A 19,596-nucleotide genomic window follows, 5' to 3' on the forward strand; every position below is an offset into this window, starting at 1 on the left:
AGCTCAGTACGCTTGTTTGAGAACCAACCTTCTCACCCTCTAATTGGATATGGAATGTAACCATGTTATGGTCACTCATTCCAAGGGGATCCTTAACTAGGACATTATTAATTAATCCTGGCTTATTACACAGGACCAGGTCCAAGGTTGCTTGGCCCCTTGTCGGATCAGTTACATACTGCTCAAGAAATCCATCCCTAATACACTCAATAAACTCTTCCTCAAGGCTGACCTCACCACATACACACTGTCAGCAGGCATTGGCAGCAGATAGACGGTCAGTGTCTTGTTGGCTTCCTTCTGTTTGGCCCAGTCCAGGTGAGACGAGGCAAACTGTAACTCCAGCCATTGCCCACCAAAGTTACTGTGGATCGTTGATTACATGTTAGTGCTTTTTGGATCTGTATGGCTCTGTGCCATGTTAAGACCCTATTGGAGAAACTGGATTGCACCCTTTTTTGCTTCAGAACAAAGCCTATTAATGCATAGTTTGTTTAATGAGACTGTTTCAGTTTGTAATTAATGGTCTTAAATTGTAAATGATTCAATGTATTTCCAAATCTTATTTGTAAAATAACATGCTGATGCTGGAAATCTTGAAAGAAAAATAGAAAAAGCTGGAAACACCTAGTGGGTCAGACAGTGTTTGTGGCGAGAAGAGGCAAGTTGAAATTTCAGGTGTGGACCCTTCATCAGAACTCGGTTACACACCTGAAATGTCGACTTGCTCTGTTCATCGATGCTGAGAGTTTCCAGCATTTTCTGTTTTCGTTTCTTAATTGTCTAATTTTGTAGTTTTACTTGTAATATAATTTAACTTTCATTGCAATCCTAATTGTATTAATCAATCTGATTTTTACACAGGCTCTATACCACATCATGTGCCTCAGGTGCTGATTAATAGGGAGCCCTTGAATCACCTTAACTTTGATGTGGAGTTGCTGGGCGATTGTGATGTTGTCATTAATGAGCTATTTCATCGTTTGGGTGGAGAGTTTGAAGACCTTTGCAGCAACCCAGTAAAACTTACAGAAATCACAGAAAAGCCCCCACGATTGCAAAAAGAATTGAAATGTCAGTCGTTTGATCTGCCACCTACACCTCCCATTTTAACAGAAGATTCTAGTTCATGCGAGCAAGAAATGGAGTCTCACAAGTTGGCAACAAGTAAAAGTTCTACAGCTAAAAGTTATGAACCCATTGCAGAATCCCCTACTAGTGCGAAGGAAAATCCAGAGGAATCTGGGATAGAAACAATTTTTCAGGAGAAGGAACTGGAGAGTAAGACTTCCGTTGCGGAAAGCTCTGGAAATTGTACCAACGACTTGCATATCAGCCAACCTATTGACAATAGTTGTCCAAACACTGAGCATCATGTTCCAGATGATGTAAGACATGCTAAAGAAACCCCCAAAAAAGGCTGGATCAGTAAATATCCAAAAGAACAAATCAGCAAGCGATTGGATGGTAAGTCATGCCAGTACATGTTTTACCCTGTTTTTACATCTGTGCATTTGCGTTTTATTATATTCTATGTATGGGCTACCAATGACTGGTAACCAAGACTGGGTTGACTAGTGACCTACCAGTCAAGTAGACGTCAGTAAAATTGCATTGCAGAATTGACTTTTTTCTTTTTCCCAATGTTTCCCTCTGGTACCTTGTCCAAGTGGCCATTCTTCATACGTAGACATAGACTGTCCGTAGGCTATTTGAACATAGGGGTCTTCACAGCCACGTTCAGTCCTGCCCTCACGTAACTTCCATATTTATGCTTTCCAGCAATGGATAGCAGTCAGGAATGGGAGTCATTGTTTCCCCTCCTGCCCCGTTCTTAACCCGGGGCACTGAGGCCAATTGTAATAGCTCTACTGGTGGAGGTTGACTGACTCAGCAAGGCTGAGAGTTGACCATGAGCAATGCTGGTCTGCTGGCTTTACCAACTGACCAGCATGGGGCTGGTGAAAGAACTTTGAAAGCACCAAAGAGACTGCAGGAGGAAATGCTGGATAGAACGAAGAAACAATAAATGACTATTACAAACTGTCTGATGCGGGAGATGAAAAATAAGTTGCTGGTAATAGGGAGAAAGAAAAGCCTGCAGCCATTGTCCAGAATGAGGCTTTTTGTAAAGCAGAGTGGTGACCCATTGGTGCAGTTTGTTTTTGATAAGTATCCAACGCTCATGGAAAACCATCACCATTTTTGTGTCTCCAAATCAAAAGACTGAGAAATCCATACAGGGAGAATATGGGGTGCACACTCTCCCACAGGCATACTTACTAAGTCCAGAGTTTAGTTGTAGGTTGGCACTGGTAAGCTTCCTTCCTGTCCAGATATGGCCACCATACCCGTTAACAGGGTTATCTGGAGCTGAGTGGGAAGAAACCTGGCCTCTAGTGACTGATCTACTTCAGGTTCCACTGTCGATCTGTTTGGTTCAGATATCAGGTTACGAACTCTACTACAGATGGTTCCAACCTTCCATTGTCAGGCGAGTCATAAGAACAGGAGTAGGTCATTCAGCCCTTCGAGCCTGTTCTGTCATTCAATTAGATCACAGCTGATCTATTCCTCAACTCCTTTTAATGGGTAAACCTACAGACAAACAATGGGAAGGATTCGTGGTATTTGGTACGATACAAAACCGGTACATATCCCTAAAAGGCAAAAGCTCCACGTACGCCATTAAGCAACTGTGGTTAACAAATGAGGTAAGAGACAGTAAAGAAAAGGCTTACACAGGTACAAGGAAAAGTTGAATTTCAGTGAACTGGGAGAGCTGTAAAAAGAAACAACGGGATACAAAGAAAGTAATAGGTGCAAAAAGGAATACAAAAAAAACCTTGCAAGGGATATCAAACCTAACAAAATTTTTATAAATATATTGAGAAAGAGCGATAAAAGGGAATGTGGGCCCATTAAAGACAGACGCAGGTGATTCTGTAATCGACAGTAAGGAAATGGCTGACTTGTTAAATGACTACATTGTATTCATCTTCACAGTAGTGGAAGAGGATAAAATACTAGCGATACGAGGGAACCTAAAAAAAAGTCAAGGAGAGGAACTTACTGGATTTAATATAAGTTTTTTTTAAAAATGTGGTAATGGAGAAAATAATGGGACTTAAGACAGTCAAATATCCAGCTCCTGATGGTTTCCATCCGAGGGCATTTAAAGAAACAGGTGAGGGAATTACAGATGTGTTCGTCATAAATTTCCAAAGCGCACTCGATTCAGGAATTGGGCCATTGGTTTGGAAAATTGCAAATGTTACTCCATTATTTAAGAAGGGAGAAATAGGTAACTACAGACCTGTCAGTCTAATGTCAGTTGAGATACTAGAATCTCACATCAGGGACAGAGTGACTGCATTCTGATAAGTATGAACTGATAAAAGAGAGTCAGCATGGATTTGTGAAGTGTGCCTCATGCCCGACTAATCTAGTTGAGTTTTTTGAGGCGGTCACTAGCAAGGTGGATAGGGGAGTGTCCTATGGATGTTGTCTATATAGGCTTGCAGAAGTAATTTGATAAAGTTCTGCACAAGAGATTATTAGCAAAAATAAAAGCGCACAAAATTGGAGGTAACCTTGTGACATTGGTTGGCAATAGGTTGGGAGATAGGAGACAGAGTAGGGATAAAGGGAATGTACTGTGATTGGCGAGATGTGACAAGTCGTGTTCCCGGGGGTCTGTACTGGGTCTCAGCTTTTCGCCATGAATATCAATGACCTGGACGAAGGAAGAGTTGTATATCTAAGTTTCCAGATGACATTAAGTTAGGAGGCACAGTAAGTTGTGAAAGGGACATAGATAAATTAAGGGAATGGGCAAAACTATGGCAGATAGAGTTCAATGTGGGCAAGTGTGAGGTCATCCACTTTGGATCTGAAAAAGACAAATTGGAGTATTTTCTAAATGTTGAGAAACTAGAGGAGCAAAGAAATTTGACATTAAAAGCTAGTGGACGGGTACAAAAAGTAATCATAAAGACTAATGGAATGTTGGCCTTTATTTCAAAGTGGGCTGGAATACAGAGAAGAGGAAGAAGTGATGCTTCAGTTATACTGAGCCTTGGTCAGACCCCATCTGGAGCACTGCGTTCAGTTTTGGGCACCGCACCTCAGAAAGGATATATTGGCCTTGGAGAGGGTGCAATGCCGATTCACCAGCATGATACACTAGCTTAGAGGGTTAAATTCTGAGTACAGGTTGTATAAAGAAAGTGGGGGTAAATGGAGTTTAAGTACAGATCATTGTGATCCAATTGAATGGCGGAGCAGGCCTGAGGGGCTGAATAGCCTACTCCTGTTCCTATGTTCTCTTCACCCCCACCCCCCTCAACCCTTTCCAAATTCCCTTCCAGACACTTCGAGATATCCCTTAACCAGGCATCACATCCTCCCAGACTCTTGATCGTAACTACGAAGGATGCCCTCAATCCCCTTATCGACTCTCCCATACTACAACCTTTCAGATCCGTTCATTCCCCCCCCTTTCTTGGACTGCCTCCTGCTCCACAGTGCCTTGGTTAGCATTCTGGCCATCCTCCCCACAGCTGCCTTCCTTATTCTCACAGGCAGCAAGTTCCTGTTGGACAAGACCAGATTCTGCGGTTCTCCCTAATCTGCTGTCAGTCACACACTCATCTTCCTGTACTTGTATCCTCTGTGGTGTGACACTACTCTGGAGTAAACTATCCAGAAATTTCTTTCCCTCCCTTATGTGTCGGAGTGTCTCTAACTTGTACTGCAGCTCAAGGGCTCCAAGCCAGAGTGACTCAAGGCAGAGACTTTTCCTACAGATGTGGTCGCCTGGAACCGTCCACATCCCCACATTCTACAGTTCTGACACACCGCTTGTGGTCCCATTATCTAGTCTACATTTATTGTTTATACAGCAATTATTTAATTATCTCTAGTGCTAACTAACTTGCCTTTAATACTAAATTAGTTACTTCTACTGCTCAGTTTAGTATATTTAACCTAGTTCACCTATTCACTTATTTAAAGTTGATAGTTTGGTTTTTCCCTTGCCACTTAAGTACTTTTTTTTTTAAAGACAGGTAGCCCCTTAAACTCCTGTATAGTTAAAATCAGAGTGTGAATAAATAATTGAACACTGAGCTTTTATTCCTCGGGCTCCTCCCTCTGTGTTTACTATAACGTCACTGATTCAGCTCCACCGCTGTGCTCGGGTTCCCCGCAATGTTTAAACTCGCTCTGGGTCGCTCCTGAGATTCTCCGCTTTCGTTCCCTGCACTGTTTAAACTCGCTCTGGTCTCTCCCGCTCTGGTTCCCTGCTCTGTATAAACTCGTTCCAAGTCTCTTCCCACGATGTTCCGCTGTCCATCTGTCGTCTAGAATCCATTGCAACCCCAAAGAGATCCTGCTTACATATCCCTCCCTGCCCTGCTATGAAGAGAGTCACAAGTTAAGTCAAGTGTGGGTATGAGGCCTCGTTATGTGCGCAGTGTGTGATCATTACAAACACTGAAACTCATGCGTGTGTATTGCCGCTCCTCACACCCCTGCCCCAATAGCTGTGGTTCTAGCAGCTCCAGATGTTGAGTTTCACAGCACCTGGGCTGCACCTCTGTAACCTAATCATGGGAGGCACCGAGCCCTGGAAATAAAACTCTTATGTTCTTGGGTAACACCAGACAGCAGCTGTCGCCCAAATAATCAGTTTCCTCAACATATGACGGACACCGTCCCTTCATCCTGGTGGAAGGAAGGACTTAAGGCAGCCTGTGTCGCACCTGGTTGTTCAAATGTCGAAGTCCACTGTAGGTTTACTTGCCACCAACTGCTTAATCCCGGGGGGATTTGGCAAAGAGGCATCTTGCTGTGAGACTGACTTTCCCCCTACGGCCACTTCCTCTTTCTGTCACAAACCCACTCATGGCTCGGTCTTGATCTCACACATGGGCTGTCTGAAGCTCTTCCATTGCTTGCCTTTAAATTCTGGAGGAGACCTGCTTGGAAACGTGCCCTGTGTACCACAGCACAGCCTGCATTGGGAATTTGCTATCGTTAAGGAGACCACAAAGTATTTTGCTCCTTCTCATCATGACCCCGAGTGTTGGCATCCCCCAGGTACTGATCTTTCTCAAATGTGCACATTTCTTGATGGGAACAGTGTCCTTAACATGCAGTCTGTCTTCAGGTTGCCTGCTGGAAACTGTTCAACCACAAAGTTTGTAATTACCAGACCAAGTTCTTAATATTGCAGAACTCCTCAAAATAATGCACTTCTGTTGTATATCTTGTTTCATTCACCTCCCCTGTGGATTTTTGGCAATGTTCACCACCTTGTCAAGTGCAACTAGGGATGGGCAATAAATGCTGGCCTTGCCAGTGACACCCACATCCTGCCTCCACCCCCCAAAACAGGTCAGAGGAGTGAATGGTTGCTGGACTGTACAAGTTTCTTTTCTCTCTTCCTCCTCCTCCTCCCTCTACCACCACGAAGAAAAACTGTCAGTCTGAATTCAGGGAGGCTAGACCTGATGCAACATGCACCCGGGGTGTAGGAGATGAATTGGCATGGGATAGATCTGGAGCATTCTGTGTCCATAAAAGCAAAGCTGCACCTAACACAGTTGAAGCGACTACATCAGGCATATCTGATGCCCAAAATATTGCCGGTGCTAGGAATTATGCCCTGTGGCACAGTGCTGATCATTGGGGGCAGATGTTGGGTGGTCAGCCCATAGATTTCTAAACAATGTGTTGAAATAATACCAGCATCAAACTAGCCTGAGTTCTTCAGTTACTCTGAATTTTGGTAACAGTAATCGAGCTCAGTAAGGGAAACTCCGAGTCGTTACCACTGGTATAAAGAATAGTCTTTCAGCATTGGCCGACTACAGATAAACCTCATCTACAGCAGTGGTATCGGAAGCTGCTGTAAAAGGCCATATACAGTTTGCAGGTTAAGCAATATAAATGCACGTCGCCCAGTGTGAGTGGCTGTGATCAATATTAGGTGGGAGGTTAAGGGGCTATGAACATAATGGAAAGAAGAAACGAGGCCTAGTTAAAATACAGGGATGGGCCTGGGGATGGTTTTTTGATACGAAGAAAGAAAGTCTTGCGTTTCTATAGCGCCTTTCACGCTCTCCGGATGTCCCAAAGCACTTTACAACCAATGAAGTACTTTTGAAGTGTAGTCACTGTTATAATGTAGGAAACGTGACAGCCAACCTATGTACAGCAAGGTCCACAAACAGCAATGAGATAATGACCGGATAGTCTGTTTTTAAGTGATGTTGGTTAAGGGATAAATATTGGCCGGGGCACCGAAGAGAACTCCCCTGCTCTTCTTCAAAATAGGGCCATGGAATTTTTTGCGTCCACCTGAGAGGGCAGACAGGGCCTTGGTTTAATGTTTTTTTTTATTCGTTCATGGGATGTGGGCGTCGCTGGCGAGGCCGGCATTTATTGCACATCCCTAATTGCCCTTGAGAAGGTGGTGGTGAGCCGCCTTCTTGAACCGCTGCAGTCCGTGGTGACGGTTCTCCCACAGTGCTGTTAGGAAGGGAGTTCCAGGATTTTGACCCAGCGACAATGAAGGAACGGCGATATATTTCCAAGTCGGGATGGTGTGTGACTTGGAGGGGAACGTGCAGGTGGTGGTGTTCCCATGTGCCTGCTGCTCTTGTCCTTCTAGGTGGTAGAGGTCGCGGGTTTGGGAGGTGCTGTCGAAGAAGCCTTGGCGAGTTGATGCAGTGCATCCTGTGGATGGTACACACTGCAGCCACTGTGCGCCGGTGGTGAAGGGAGTGAATGTTTAGGGTGGTGGATGGGGTGCCAATCAAGCGGGCTGCTTTATCTTGGATGGTGTCGAGCTTCTTGAGTGTTGGAGCTGCACTCATCCAAGCAAGTGGAGAGTATTCCATCACACTCCTGACTTGTGCCTTGTAGATGGTGGAAAGGCCTTGGGGAGTCGGGAGGTGGGTCACTCGCCGCAGAATACCCAGCTTCTGACCTGCTCTCGTAGCCACAGTATTTATATGGCTTGTCCAGTTAAGTTTCTGGTCAATGGTGACCCCCAGGATGTTGATGGGGGATTTGGCGATGGTAATGCCATTGAATGTCAAGGGAGGTGGTTAGACTCTCTCTTGTTGGAGATGGTCGTTGCCTGGCACTTGTCTGGCGTAAATGTTACTTGCCACTTATGAGCCAAGCCTGGATGTTGTCCAGGTCTTGCTGCATGCGGGCTCGGACTGCTTCGTTATTTGAGGGGTTGCAAATGGAACTGAACACTGTGCAATCATCAGCGAACATCCCCATTTCTGACCTTATGATGGAGGGAAGGTCATTGATGAAGCAGCTGAAGATGGTTGGGCCTAGGACACTGCCCTGAGGAACTCAAAAGACAGCACCTCGGACACTGCAGCAGTTCCTCAGTACTGCACTGGAGTGTCAGCCTAGATTATGTGCTCAAGTCTCTGGAGTGGGGCTTGAACCCACAACATAGTGACTCCAAGTCGGGAGTGCTACTTACTGAGCCACAGCCGACACGTTGTTATCATAGTAGGTACAGCACAGGTGCCTGTGCCGGCTCTTTGAAAGAGCTGTCCAATTAGTCCCATTGCCCTGTAATTTTTTTCCCTTCAAGTATTTGTTCGATTCCCTTTGGAAAGTTACTATCGAATTTGCTTCCACCACCCTTTCAGGCAATGCACTGCAGAATGTTACTGTTGTTGGTGAACTTTAAATAAAAATTTCATGGTGAGGATAAGGCTTCACATACGGACTCCTGAATTCAAAAATGAAAGATATTGTAATGATGAGCTATAATGTACAGATCCTGTGTGTAAACAGAGAGAATCAGGCAGATTACTTTGCATATACCATGTGCTTCTACGCACCTAATTTTTGCAGTTTGGTGTAGTGTAATGTCGTTTGTGTTGATTAATAAAGAACATTGTGCACCATTGCCCAGTATTTTACATTCCCTCTCAACTACAGTACCCAAATGTGCCTCATGGAGACCATGGACTTACAAGTTCTAAACTTGTTTTGCATTGCAGATGGGGGAGGGGGGGATCCAGTTGAATATTTTCTATTTCTAACTTACTATAATGACCTTACAACATGTGTATTTCTCAATTTTCAGATTCCCAATATCTCTTCTTGGCACCCAATCGCTACATTTTCCATGGTGCTGAAGTCTACTCAGACTCCGAGGGAGATGAGGGTTCATCATCTGGCAACAGTGTTAGCGACAATGAGTCATGTAGCAGCAGAAGTGTTGGCGACGGGGAAGAGGAGAGTGATATTGAAGAATTTTATAATGGAATAGAGGAGGAAGCTGGAACTCCGTATGAAGCTGATGGGGTGTACTTTGGGGGTGAGAGTGAGCATTTTGGAGGTGGCGAAGTGCTAAGTGAGTCAGTTGAAAACCCCATGCTAGGTGAATGTGAAGATGCTAATCTGTTGGAGTAAGAGGCACAATTGCATGATACAGTTATATTAAGCTATCCACCAGCATTAGCCTACTTTTAGGACACTTTTTGTAGCCAGTAAGCTGTCCTGGACATAAGTGGCTGCAATGATCATGCAGAACTTCAGTCTGAAACTTCTCCCAGTTCAGTCTGTATTATACACTGAAAACACTAGGCCACCTTATTAACTGCTTTACACTGAATATGGTATCTGTACCAAACATGAATTCTGCATATTTGGACAACAGGTTAACACTCTGGGTTCATTGACATGGCCTTTATTGTAAACTTTTATTTTTACAAAGGGGGCAGAGAGTCTCTTCCCTGCCAAAATGTCTTGCTTTGTTTTACTTTTAGTTTTGATTTAAATGCTTTGAGTTGTACAGCTATTTAATACAGTTCCTCAGAAGCTAAAATGAATGTTCTGTACATAGTTTTGTGTATGCTTGTTCAAAAGCCATTTAATTGCTGAAAGGATAAAAAGGGAACAGGTAAAAAGACCAAAGAACAGTGGGAAATCTCAATGATTAGAGCTGCAACAGAAGTTTAAAAAGTTCTGTTGTAGATTTTATTTTAGAGCAGTGGGTGGTTTGTTTTAGCATATTACATATTTTCCTTCCAGTTTGTATATTCTCTCATGAAACACTGGCTATAATGTTTTCTATGAGATGTGCTGGCAGCTAATTTATACACCGAGGTTACTATTTTTCATTGAGCTTAAGCTGTATATTAGAAACTAGTTAAGTAACTGAGGCATACTCAATTTGAGTGGATTAAGAACATTTTTACAATATGTAGCACTTGTAGTTACTTGCTGCCTTATAGAGATTTGTAGGGTTTGCTCCTGGTGCCAGTTCTGCTCAGACCTGGTTCCAGGTTTGGTATGTAGCAGATTTGTGTTTTTCTTGCATTTTCTTCCTGTGGAAATGAGATGTAAAATGTGTAATTTTAAAAATCTGAAATGTTTGGACACCATTGCAGAATTGATGATAGAACACAGAATAACATTGAGCTGTAGTTCCTGCTAATGTGCCTACATTCTAATTCCCCATTGTATTGGAAGGCTAAATTATTTCTTAACTTTTTGATGTATTGTTACTTGCATGGAATAAGCATAAGTTTTATAAAACCTTAAATAACTTATACTGCCAAATATGAATTATGCAATTTTTCATGTACATATTCAACTATTTTGTTTTTTTTTAAAAAGGCCCTATATAAAAGTGCTGGTCCAGCATTAATGAGACTCTGATTCTATATTCTGCAGAACAAAGTGTAACCTCAGTATACACAGTCTTCTGGCATATTGAAGAAAATTTTTCATGGACATTAAATAGGTGTGTTACATTTTGATATAGGAATTTGTAAGAAAAATCTAGCTGAGGATGTTAGAAATTTGTAAAGGGTTTTGTTTTGTAGTTTTATTATTCAGCAAAAGAGCTAAAGGTTTTGACTTATTTTTGCACACTACCAGAATTAAACGTGACCATTCAACATGTCTTCAGAATTTGGCTTGGAGATTGAGTTTCCCTGTCCTAACCCACCCACACCTGGGACACTTCCACTTTGCATCTTCTGCAGTTCGTTTTCTCAGCTTATTTTTAATCCTGTATAAATAGCCCTTTTATTCTGGTAACATCATACCCCGATTTCCACAGATGTGTAATACTGTATCCCAGTTTTTATTGGGATTGGGAGGGGGAGGAGGAGGGGGGTGGGATGGAATTGAGAGAGAAGCATGGCAAAAACTTGCAATAAAAAAATGTTTGGCAAAGCATGACTATAAAAATGCTTTCCATGGTGCTGGGCTTGGTTTTGATAAATGCATATGAGGAAAACTCTGCTAGCCCCAGTTAGCTGATGGTAATGCAGCACCGTGGCAGTTTTAGTTCTGCATGTTAAGTTCTTCTGTTCTGAGGCCCCTACTACCCATGTCCAATCTGGGTTACCCTGCAATAGTGTCTTCAGCACAACTGCATCAACCATTTACTGCATCTGTGCTTTATTGTCACAGCTGTACATTGAAGCTGGGCATCATATGAAATGCTCAAATTAAAAATTGCATACGCCCAGATCAACTTTAAAGCTGTACAAGGGAGCCTCAAATTTTGAATCCTATCTTTTGTTGCCTTGATGTTCATATGATTTGGTCTTTCAATACAGAGATGTCCTTACTATAGTAGCATGTTTGTTCATCTTCCCAAATGTTAGCTGTCTGAAATCTTGTAGAAGCATGATCTAATTTGTGGTTAGCAAAATTTGATGTATTGAACATAGGCTATATCTGCTCCAAAGCCATTATTTTGCAGTACGGTGTTCAAATTATTTCTCTGTCCTTTCTACATACAGGATCATTAATGTATTCAAACTACTTTTGTAAGGAACAGATATTAGAAGGTGACTTGTTTTCAGATACAAAAACAATTTCATACTTGCAGTTTTGGGTCTTGAAATTTTTTAATGCATTTAACACCTACGATTTGAATTTGCAAACTTTTACAAAGAAAATGCTTTTTGAAATAAAAAAAGTACTGTTGGAATACTGTGATTAATGGAAATGTTCTGTTAATTTAAACTGAAGTTGCCTGAAATTTCAAAAGCTTGTTCCTGTTCCATGTACCACAGTCTCTGTTCTCTGTGCTTCTCTTTTAAAGTAAAGATGTATTTGAATGGATAATATATTGCAATAAATCTCCTTGGTAAATTATTTGGCTTTAGTGTCATTATTTGAAATTGCTTTTAAATGGCTATATTGATGTTCAGAGAGATCACCAATATAGCCCTTTCCTCTGCAGTTTGATCATTTTACATTTTGTATCTCAGTCCGTCTCTTTCATTGTATAGAAGGATCTGTTGCTGAATGCTAGTAGGTTAAATATGTCTAATTTTGGTAAATCTGTAAGCCATTTGTTGCTATCCACTTTTTATTCAGAATATTTTGTTGTAATGCAACAAAAATAGAATGTTTGGAACATAATTTAATTGGTTAAATTATTCCAAATCTTAGTTTCTTTTCTTTAAGTTAGTATGCAGGTGCAGCAGGTGATCAAGAAGGCCAACGGAATGTTGGCTTTTATTGCTAGGGGGATAGAATATAAAAACAGGGAGGTATTGCTGCAGTTATATAAGGTATTGGTGAGACCGTACCTGGAATACTGCATATAGTTTTGGTCTCCATACTTAAGAAAAGACATACTTGCTCTCGAGGCAGTACAAAGAAGGTTCACTCGGCTAATCCCGGGGATGTGGGGGTGGACATCTGAGGAGAGGTTGAGTAGATTGGGACTCTACTCATTGGAGTTCAGAAGAATGAGAGGCGATCTTATTGAAACATATAAGATTGTGAAGGGGCTTGATCGGGTGGATGCGGTAAGGATGTTCCCAAGGATAGGTGAAACTAGAACGAGGGGGACATAATCTTAGAATAAGGGGCTGCTCTTTCAAAACTGAGATGAGGAGAAACTTCACTCAGAGGGTAGTAGGTCTGTGGAATTTGCTGCCCCAGGAAGCTGTGGAAGCTACATCATTAAATTTAAAACAGAAATCGACAGTTTCCTAGAAGTAAAGGGAATTAGGGGTTACGGGGAGCGGGCAGGAAATTGGACATGAATTTAGATTTGAGGTTAGGATCATATCAGCCATGATCTTATTGAATGGTGGAGCAGGCTCGAGGGGCCGATTGGCCTACTCCTGCTCCTATTTCTTATGTTTTCTTCCCCCACCCCCCACCCCTGTCCTCCCAAGTGAGTATTTTAGAAATGTAATCTATAATGGGACATAAAAAACTGCTATACTAAAACGGTGATTTTAGTAACTTCTCAGCATTCTGGTAATCTTTCCAAACTGAAAATGGGATGTGCCACAACATTGCACAGATGGAGAAGCTTCAGATTTTGATGAACTAGCTTGTCCTACAAACTTTTAGGCTACTCTAGAATGACAATAGGAGGCTTTCCATTTTGAATTCTATAGAATGATTCTAACCCCCATTTAACCTCCACATATAACAGGCAAAGTCACTTGGGTCTTTTGAACCTTCAAGGTTATCCTACCTTGGCATGTTCTTATGGCTCTTCACTACACCATACCCTGAAAATGGTGACCATGAGAAATGATGGAATAAAAGGAACGGCCAGAATTCTGATGCAAATCAGTTGGAAGCTGACTGATGAAACCTCTTTTGGAAGGACGTTTTTGAAAATTTTACTAAAGCGCTGATGGGGAAGGAAGGAAACGGGCATGAAACCTGAATACTTAAGGAAGTGAACACTTGTGCCTTTTTGGAGTAACAGTTAGCATAGAAAAAAATGTTATCCTCCTTCTGTGATAGCTGTGGAATTTACACCAAATGATCAGGAGAGTTTGGAGAGGAAAAGGTATGGGTTTGTTTTTCAATAGTACCTTGGAGGAGAAGGCAGTGCTAATAATGGTACATTAGCTATAGTAATCTATTAGAGCTGTACCTTTTTGGGCATGCAAAACCAAACTTTTAAGGACTAAATTGAAAATTTAAGTGAACCAGAAAAATGCAGTGTTAAATACCCATCCATAATGGTGCCTAATTAGGAACCAAACCAGGCTTGGACAGGGGCATTGGGAAACCAGAATCATTGTTAACTTTTAAGCTAGTGCCGTGTGTCCATCATTGCACAGTACCTGGCAAAACCTGCAATTTGCTGGTGTCTGCTGATAGCTCAGTGGGCAGAGACTTTGTTTCAGAATTACAGTAGCCAGTTCTCAGTCAGAAAGAGAGGCAGCCAGTGTGTGTGTGTGAACTATGCAGCCAGTAGCCAAAAGGCAATCTCTGTTTTAAAGCTTGAAATAGCTCAGCCAGGAAGAACTGAGCTATTTACAATCCCTGCTATACTTGATCTAGATATTGGGCAGAAAAGGGTGCACTCTGGATTGCAGGGGATGCAATGTTTGTTTGTGGGAGAGGTGGGTGACACCACATCTGGCTTCAGGACAGGGGAGAAAATTGGGTGGGGCCAAGACTTGGGGAAGGGGTGAGGAAGAACAGGATTAGGAGCCAAGTGATGTTTTGGGTTTGGAATATGTTTAGCTATTTGATATAATGTTCTATTTATAATTGATGTGTAATTACCTCCTCTGGTGATAATATCCTGCCACTATAGTAGCAGCAAAGGTGGTCAGAGGGTGGAGACTCCCCTCTCTCGGACATGGACTCTGCCCATCAGTCTGCTGGGTTTGACACGCCCCCCCCGGTGCTGATTGGTCAGGGCTCCCTGTCAATCAATGCCGGCCTTTAAAGGGCGCGGTGCGGGGCCTGGGAGCAGAGTCTGAGCGGGAGATGGCGGCGCGGCTCTTGGTGCGCGGGCCGTGCGGCAGCCTGAGGCGGCTGGCGGCGGCGGGGGTACCCGCGGCCCGGGTCATGACCAGGCCCATGGCCGCTACAGGTAAACGCGGGGCTCGGTGAGCGAGGTTGGGGGGAGAGAGCCGCCCGGTGCCGGTCCCCGCCCGCTCTCGGTCCCTCCGCTTCGCCTCTTCACGGTGGGTCGCGGTTTGAGCCCCTCCGGCAGCTGTGGAGGTGACGGGCCTGGGGCGGGCGCTGCCCGTGTCCCGGTGACCTTGTCCGGACAGGCCCGGCCATTCCAAGGACAGGGTGGGGGGGGGGGGGTGGACCGAGCCATCACTGGGGGGGGGGGGGGGGTTAATGTCCTCGAGTTCACTGTCCCACCGAGCTTTGTATCATCACCGGACTCGGACACATTACACTCGGTCCCTTCATCTGGATCATTGATATAGATACAGACTGTAAACAGCTGAGGCCCAAGCACTGATCCTTGCGGCACCCAACTAGTTACAACCTGCCATACTGAAAATGACCTGTTTATTCCTACTCCCTATTTTCTGTCCATTAACCAATCCTCAATCTATGCTAATATATTACCCCCAACCCCATGAGCCCTTATCTTGTGTAACAACCTCTTGTGTGGCACCTATCGAATGCCTTTTGAAAATCCAAATATACTACACCCACTGGTTACCCCTTATCTACCCTGCTAGTTACACCCTCAAAAAAATTAATATTTGTCAGTTGATTTGTCAATCACGATTTGACTCTGGTGACTGTATTACATATTTTTCAAATATTTATCCACTTTCCCTTTAAAGGCTGTTACGTTTCCACCACTGCTGCTGCTCTGCTTTGCCCTCCCATACTTCTGTTTTAAACTTTATGCTCTTCAAATAACTTGGCTTTTTTCATAAACTTCTGCAATAATCCCACCTGTTCTGTTTTTCTACCTTCCCTCCTCTGCTATTCATATTGACCTGCTCTATTTTCTGAGTGGCTACTTGTTCCAAAAGTAGTTTCTTCTAAATTAGAAGATGTACAGTAGTTTGAGATGGGCTACAGGACTGTGAGCCTATCTGCCGGTCCCCGCCCACTCTCGGTCCCTCCGCTTCGCCTCTTCATGGTGGGTCGCAGGTTACTGTTTAACCTGCCATTTTATATTAACAATGACACTCAACTCAAAGTTCATCCAAATTCAGTCTTCAATCTGTTCAGTGGGAGAAGTGAAATATCTGATGTATAGTGTAATCTTAGCTGAAGCAGAAGTAATTTGCCAGGTAACAAAGCTTCAATGCAATGATGCCCATTTATAAGAGCTTGTATTTTGAGTTTAAAATTGTAAGCACAGCCCTGTTTGTGTGTTCAAGGTTAACAGCTGCTATGATTGGGATGGGGTGCTCCTCAAACAATCTAGCCTTTACTGCAAAGGAAATGGAGTAGTGATTTATCTAAGCAGGAGCCCTAATTAATTTATTCCGTAAAGTCGTTTCGTAAATGTACCACAAATTACTTTAGTTTCTCTGCATTAGATATTCCAACAGACGAAGAACAATCTACTGGACTAGAGCGGAAAACTCTGCAAGCATTGAAGAAAGGGATGGTATGCTTATTTGCTTTCAAGTTGTAAAAAGGCTGATACAACAGCTGTATGACTTCAGAATAAAAAATACTATTTCATGACATGTTTTGACTATCAAATGCGACCTAAAGAAATTTTGAAATTTAACATTTTCGCTTATTACAGATTTGTTTTCAAAACAGATCAGTTGTTCTGAAGTGAAATAATTCAATTACTTAGCACTTCTTTATCCCTCCTGCTCTTCGTTTTCTGTGGATGATTTTTACTATTTTTAAAACTTCAGAATGAGCAACTAAATTAATTACTGCCCTCCTAGCCTAAACAATGATATATATGGTAACATGTGAATGAAAGCCTTATTTTCCCAGTCTCACAACGGGCTTGGGAAACTCATGCTGTGCCCTTTTGCTGCAATGATCAACGCAGTACTTACCAGGTAATGTGTAGATTCTGGAAATTCAACAACACTATAATGTTGCTACTACCCAGACTTTCCACACTTTGTGCTTGTGTTTACACCCTGCTAATTTCTGTCACAAGCACAAAGTGTGGAAAGTCTGGGTAGTAGCAACATTATAGTGTTTCTGAAAACCTTATGCCCAAAGTTATGGTAAACAATCAAGAGAACCCCCAGTGGAAATTCACCCCTAGCCAGTTAGTCTCTTCGCAGTTAATGGCTGGTTCTTTAAATCAAATCAGAAAACATAAGTTTTTTAATAAATCTGCGGGTCAGATTCTTGTACCAGGTGTACTTGGACAGCGTTATAAGTTTTATCTGTAACAACTGGGGCAGAGAGCAAGAGAATTCAGGCTTAAATAATGAAGCGTGATTGTATTTAATGGACAATTTCTTTTTGAATTTTGAGGTCAGCTATTCATCAACAACTTACATTTATATGGAGCCTTTAACCTAGAAAAATGCAGAAGTGTCGATAACTCCAGGATATTAAATCCCATGAGAAGAGAGTCTGAAATCTCAAACAACTGGTCAGTTTGATAATCCTTAAAGAAAGGAGAAACAACCTTATTTACAAAGGATCAGCTTGTTTGTTAAGAGTTACGATCTAATTATTTCCTGTAACTGAAGTTAAGGTGGAAAGTCAAGGATAGACATTCTTGAGGAGTTGGGACTCATCCATGAAAGTGATCTATGATAGGATACTATGTGAACTGCAATCTCCGTATATCTTATGTAAATTTATACCAATAAAGACAATTGTTTTGTTGCTTGAATATTTTTTATATTTTTCAAATTACATTTCTTTCCATAGGATCCCTACAGTATCTTAAAACCTAAAGACTATGCAGGTACCAAGGAGGATCCTCACATTGTTCCTTCAATCACTGAGAAGAGGCTTGTTGGTTGCATTTGTGAGTTATAGACTTTAGCTAAGATTCTTGCTTGAATGGTGCTTTAACTCTGCATTAGCCTATGGTACTGGCCCAGCGACTCAGATCGAGTTCAAATCCCACATGGCAAGTTGTGAAATTGAATCTAATAAATGTGGTGATTTGTGGACACGCAGCAGAAAATGACCATGACAGCTGGGGAGAGAAAAACGAGCTGGTTCACTAATGGGACGGGATTTACCAGCCCTGGCCTACACGTGACTCCAGTCCCACACTATGCGGTTGATTATTAATGCCCTTAGGGCAACGGGGGCTGGACAATAAATAGAGTGTCGCCTACACCCCAAGAACAACTAATAACAGTTTGTAGAGTCACAGAACTAACAGCATAGGAGGCCATTCAGCCCATGGAGCTTGTGTTGGTGCTAGCTCTTCAACTGGAGCTATCTATTCTAGTCCCGTGCTCTTTGCCCATATCTTCCTTTTCATCTCAACAGCCACCTTCTAATAACCCTCTGGAAAAGAATGTTTTACAAACTTCTTCAAAATTTCTTCTATTTAATGGCTTTCTAATGAATGCCTTAAATATTAGCAGAAGTGGGATTTACTCTGTTTGTCTTAACTGCAGGTGAAGAAGACAACACTGCAGTCATTTGGTTCTGGCTGCATTCAGGAAACCCCCAGCGCTGTCCGTCCTGTGGATCTCACTACAAACTCGAGCATCATGAGGTTCCTCATTAGCTGCAGAACAGTTGCCGTTGTCTTTCATCCACAGTTGACTTTAACTGACTTAAATATCTTGATCTATTATTTTTGCTGCAAATGAAAAGGAATATGTGCACTTTACAAAATAAATGCCATTAAATATTTGCCAATTATAAAGTAATTATTTAAGCATCCAAACAGTACACTTAGCCAGACTCTGGTTGGATAGAGATAGTGTGCAGTGTTTACTTTTTTAAAAATAGAAGTGATCATATTTTATACACCCTGACTGTCAAAATGGAGTGCACAGTAATACCTATTTTATTCAGTTAGTGGTGTCTAAAGATAGCCCCTGTTACCGTACAATTTAATGTATTGTACAGGGAGGTGACATTTCAATCCTGCTTTTTATAAGGGGGAAGAGGACTATGGAAATGCTGTGAGCCATACTGGTATATCCTAAGTACAGGAAATAAGCCAGTTTGAGTACATGGAGGGCTGAGAGATTCCAAATATGTTCCAGAGCGATCCGTCTCAAACAGATTTAATATAAACTTTACTTACCTCCTGCATCTGCTGAGAAATTACAGAGAAACTTTGTTACATCCAGTAACTCAGTGGGTGATGATTGTGACCAGTCCCCACTTTTCTGAACTCATCAAAACACGAAATCAAGACAAACCTAAAGAATCTGATATAAATCCTGATGTAAATATGAGGTAAATTTTAGATTTTTTTTATGACTGATAAGACTTGCTATATACAAGCCTCACGCTGTGCAGTTGAGTGGAAAGCCCAGAAGTGTGAGAATTTGTTTGTATATAATAATATAAATCATTTTGTTAACTTGTTTATAATTTTAAAGCAAAGCCTTTGGGACTTCTATCTAAGGTAAAATTCTGGAACTATTGATGATTGACTACAAGACTGGTCTTCCCCCGTCTCTCCCCCCCCACCCACCATTGCTAACACATTTTGCTGGTTGAAAATGAAAAATATTCATTCAGTAAATTAGCTACGCCTCTGTGCAACATTGAAATCTTAAGAAAACCACACAGTTTGAGGACTTTTATCTGAGTTAAATGATGTCTTGAGGCAAATTTTCAAATTTGTATAACTAATAGCAAGACTGGTGAACAACAAAGCAATTTTTTGGTCTTGAAAGAAAAATAAATGTTTGCTTTCGT

The 19,596-nt window shown here is 42.1% G+C and overlaps 2 protein-coding genes across 3 annotated transcripts in view; both read left to right on the forward strand.

Moving 5' to 3' along the window:
* The window catches only part of sirt1 (sirtuin 1), a 34,997-nt gene extending 22,832 nt beyond the window's left edge, over positions 1 to 12,165 (forward strand). For both annotated transcript variants that reach the window (XM_068002620.1, XM_068002621.1), the window contains exons 8-9: positions 865 to 1,467; positions 9,131 to 12,165. In XM_068002620.1, coding sequence (XP_067858721.1) covers positions 865 to 1,467; positions 9,131 to 9,459 — 932 coding nt within the window. In that variant the 3' untranslated portion in view covers positions 9,460 to 12,165. The remainder of the gene's footprint in view (positions 1 to 864; positions 1,468 to 9,130) is intronic.
* Positions 12,166 to 14,731: 2,566 nt separating this feature from the next.
* cox5b2 (cytochrome c oxidase subunit 5B2) lies at positions 14,732 to 18,573 on the forward strand. Its single transcript, XM_068002622.1, has 4 exons — positions 14,732 to 14,875; positions 16,305 to 16,375; positions 17,626 to 17,725; positions 18,333 to 18,573. Exons 1-4 carry the CDS (start codon positions 14,770 to 14,772, stop codon positions 18,443 to 18,445), a joined length of 390 nt encoding a protein of 129 aa, XP_067858723.1. The 5' UTR covers positions 14,732 to 14,769; the 3' UTR covers positions 18,446 to 18,573.
* The last annotated feature ends 1,023 nt before the right edge of the window (positions 18,574 to 19,596 follow it).

The sequence above is a fragment of the Heptranchias perlo genome, chromosome 21, assembly GCF_035084215.1.
Source record: "Heptranchias perlo isolate sHepPer1 chromosome 21, sHepPer1.hap1, whole genome shotgun sequence".
NCBI classification, from domain to species: Eukaryota; Metazoa; Chordata; class Chondrichthyes; order Hexanchiformes; family Hexanchidae; genus Heptranchias; species Heptranchias perlo.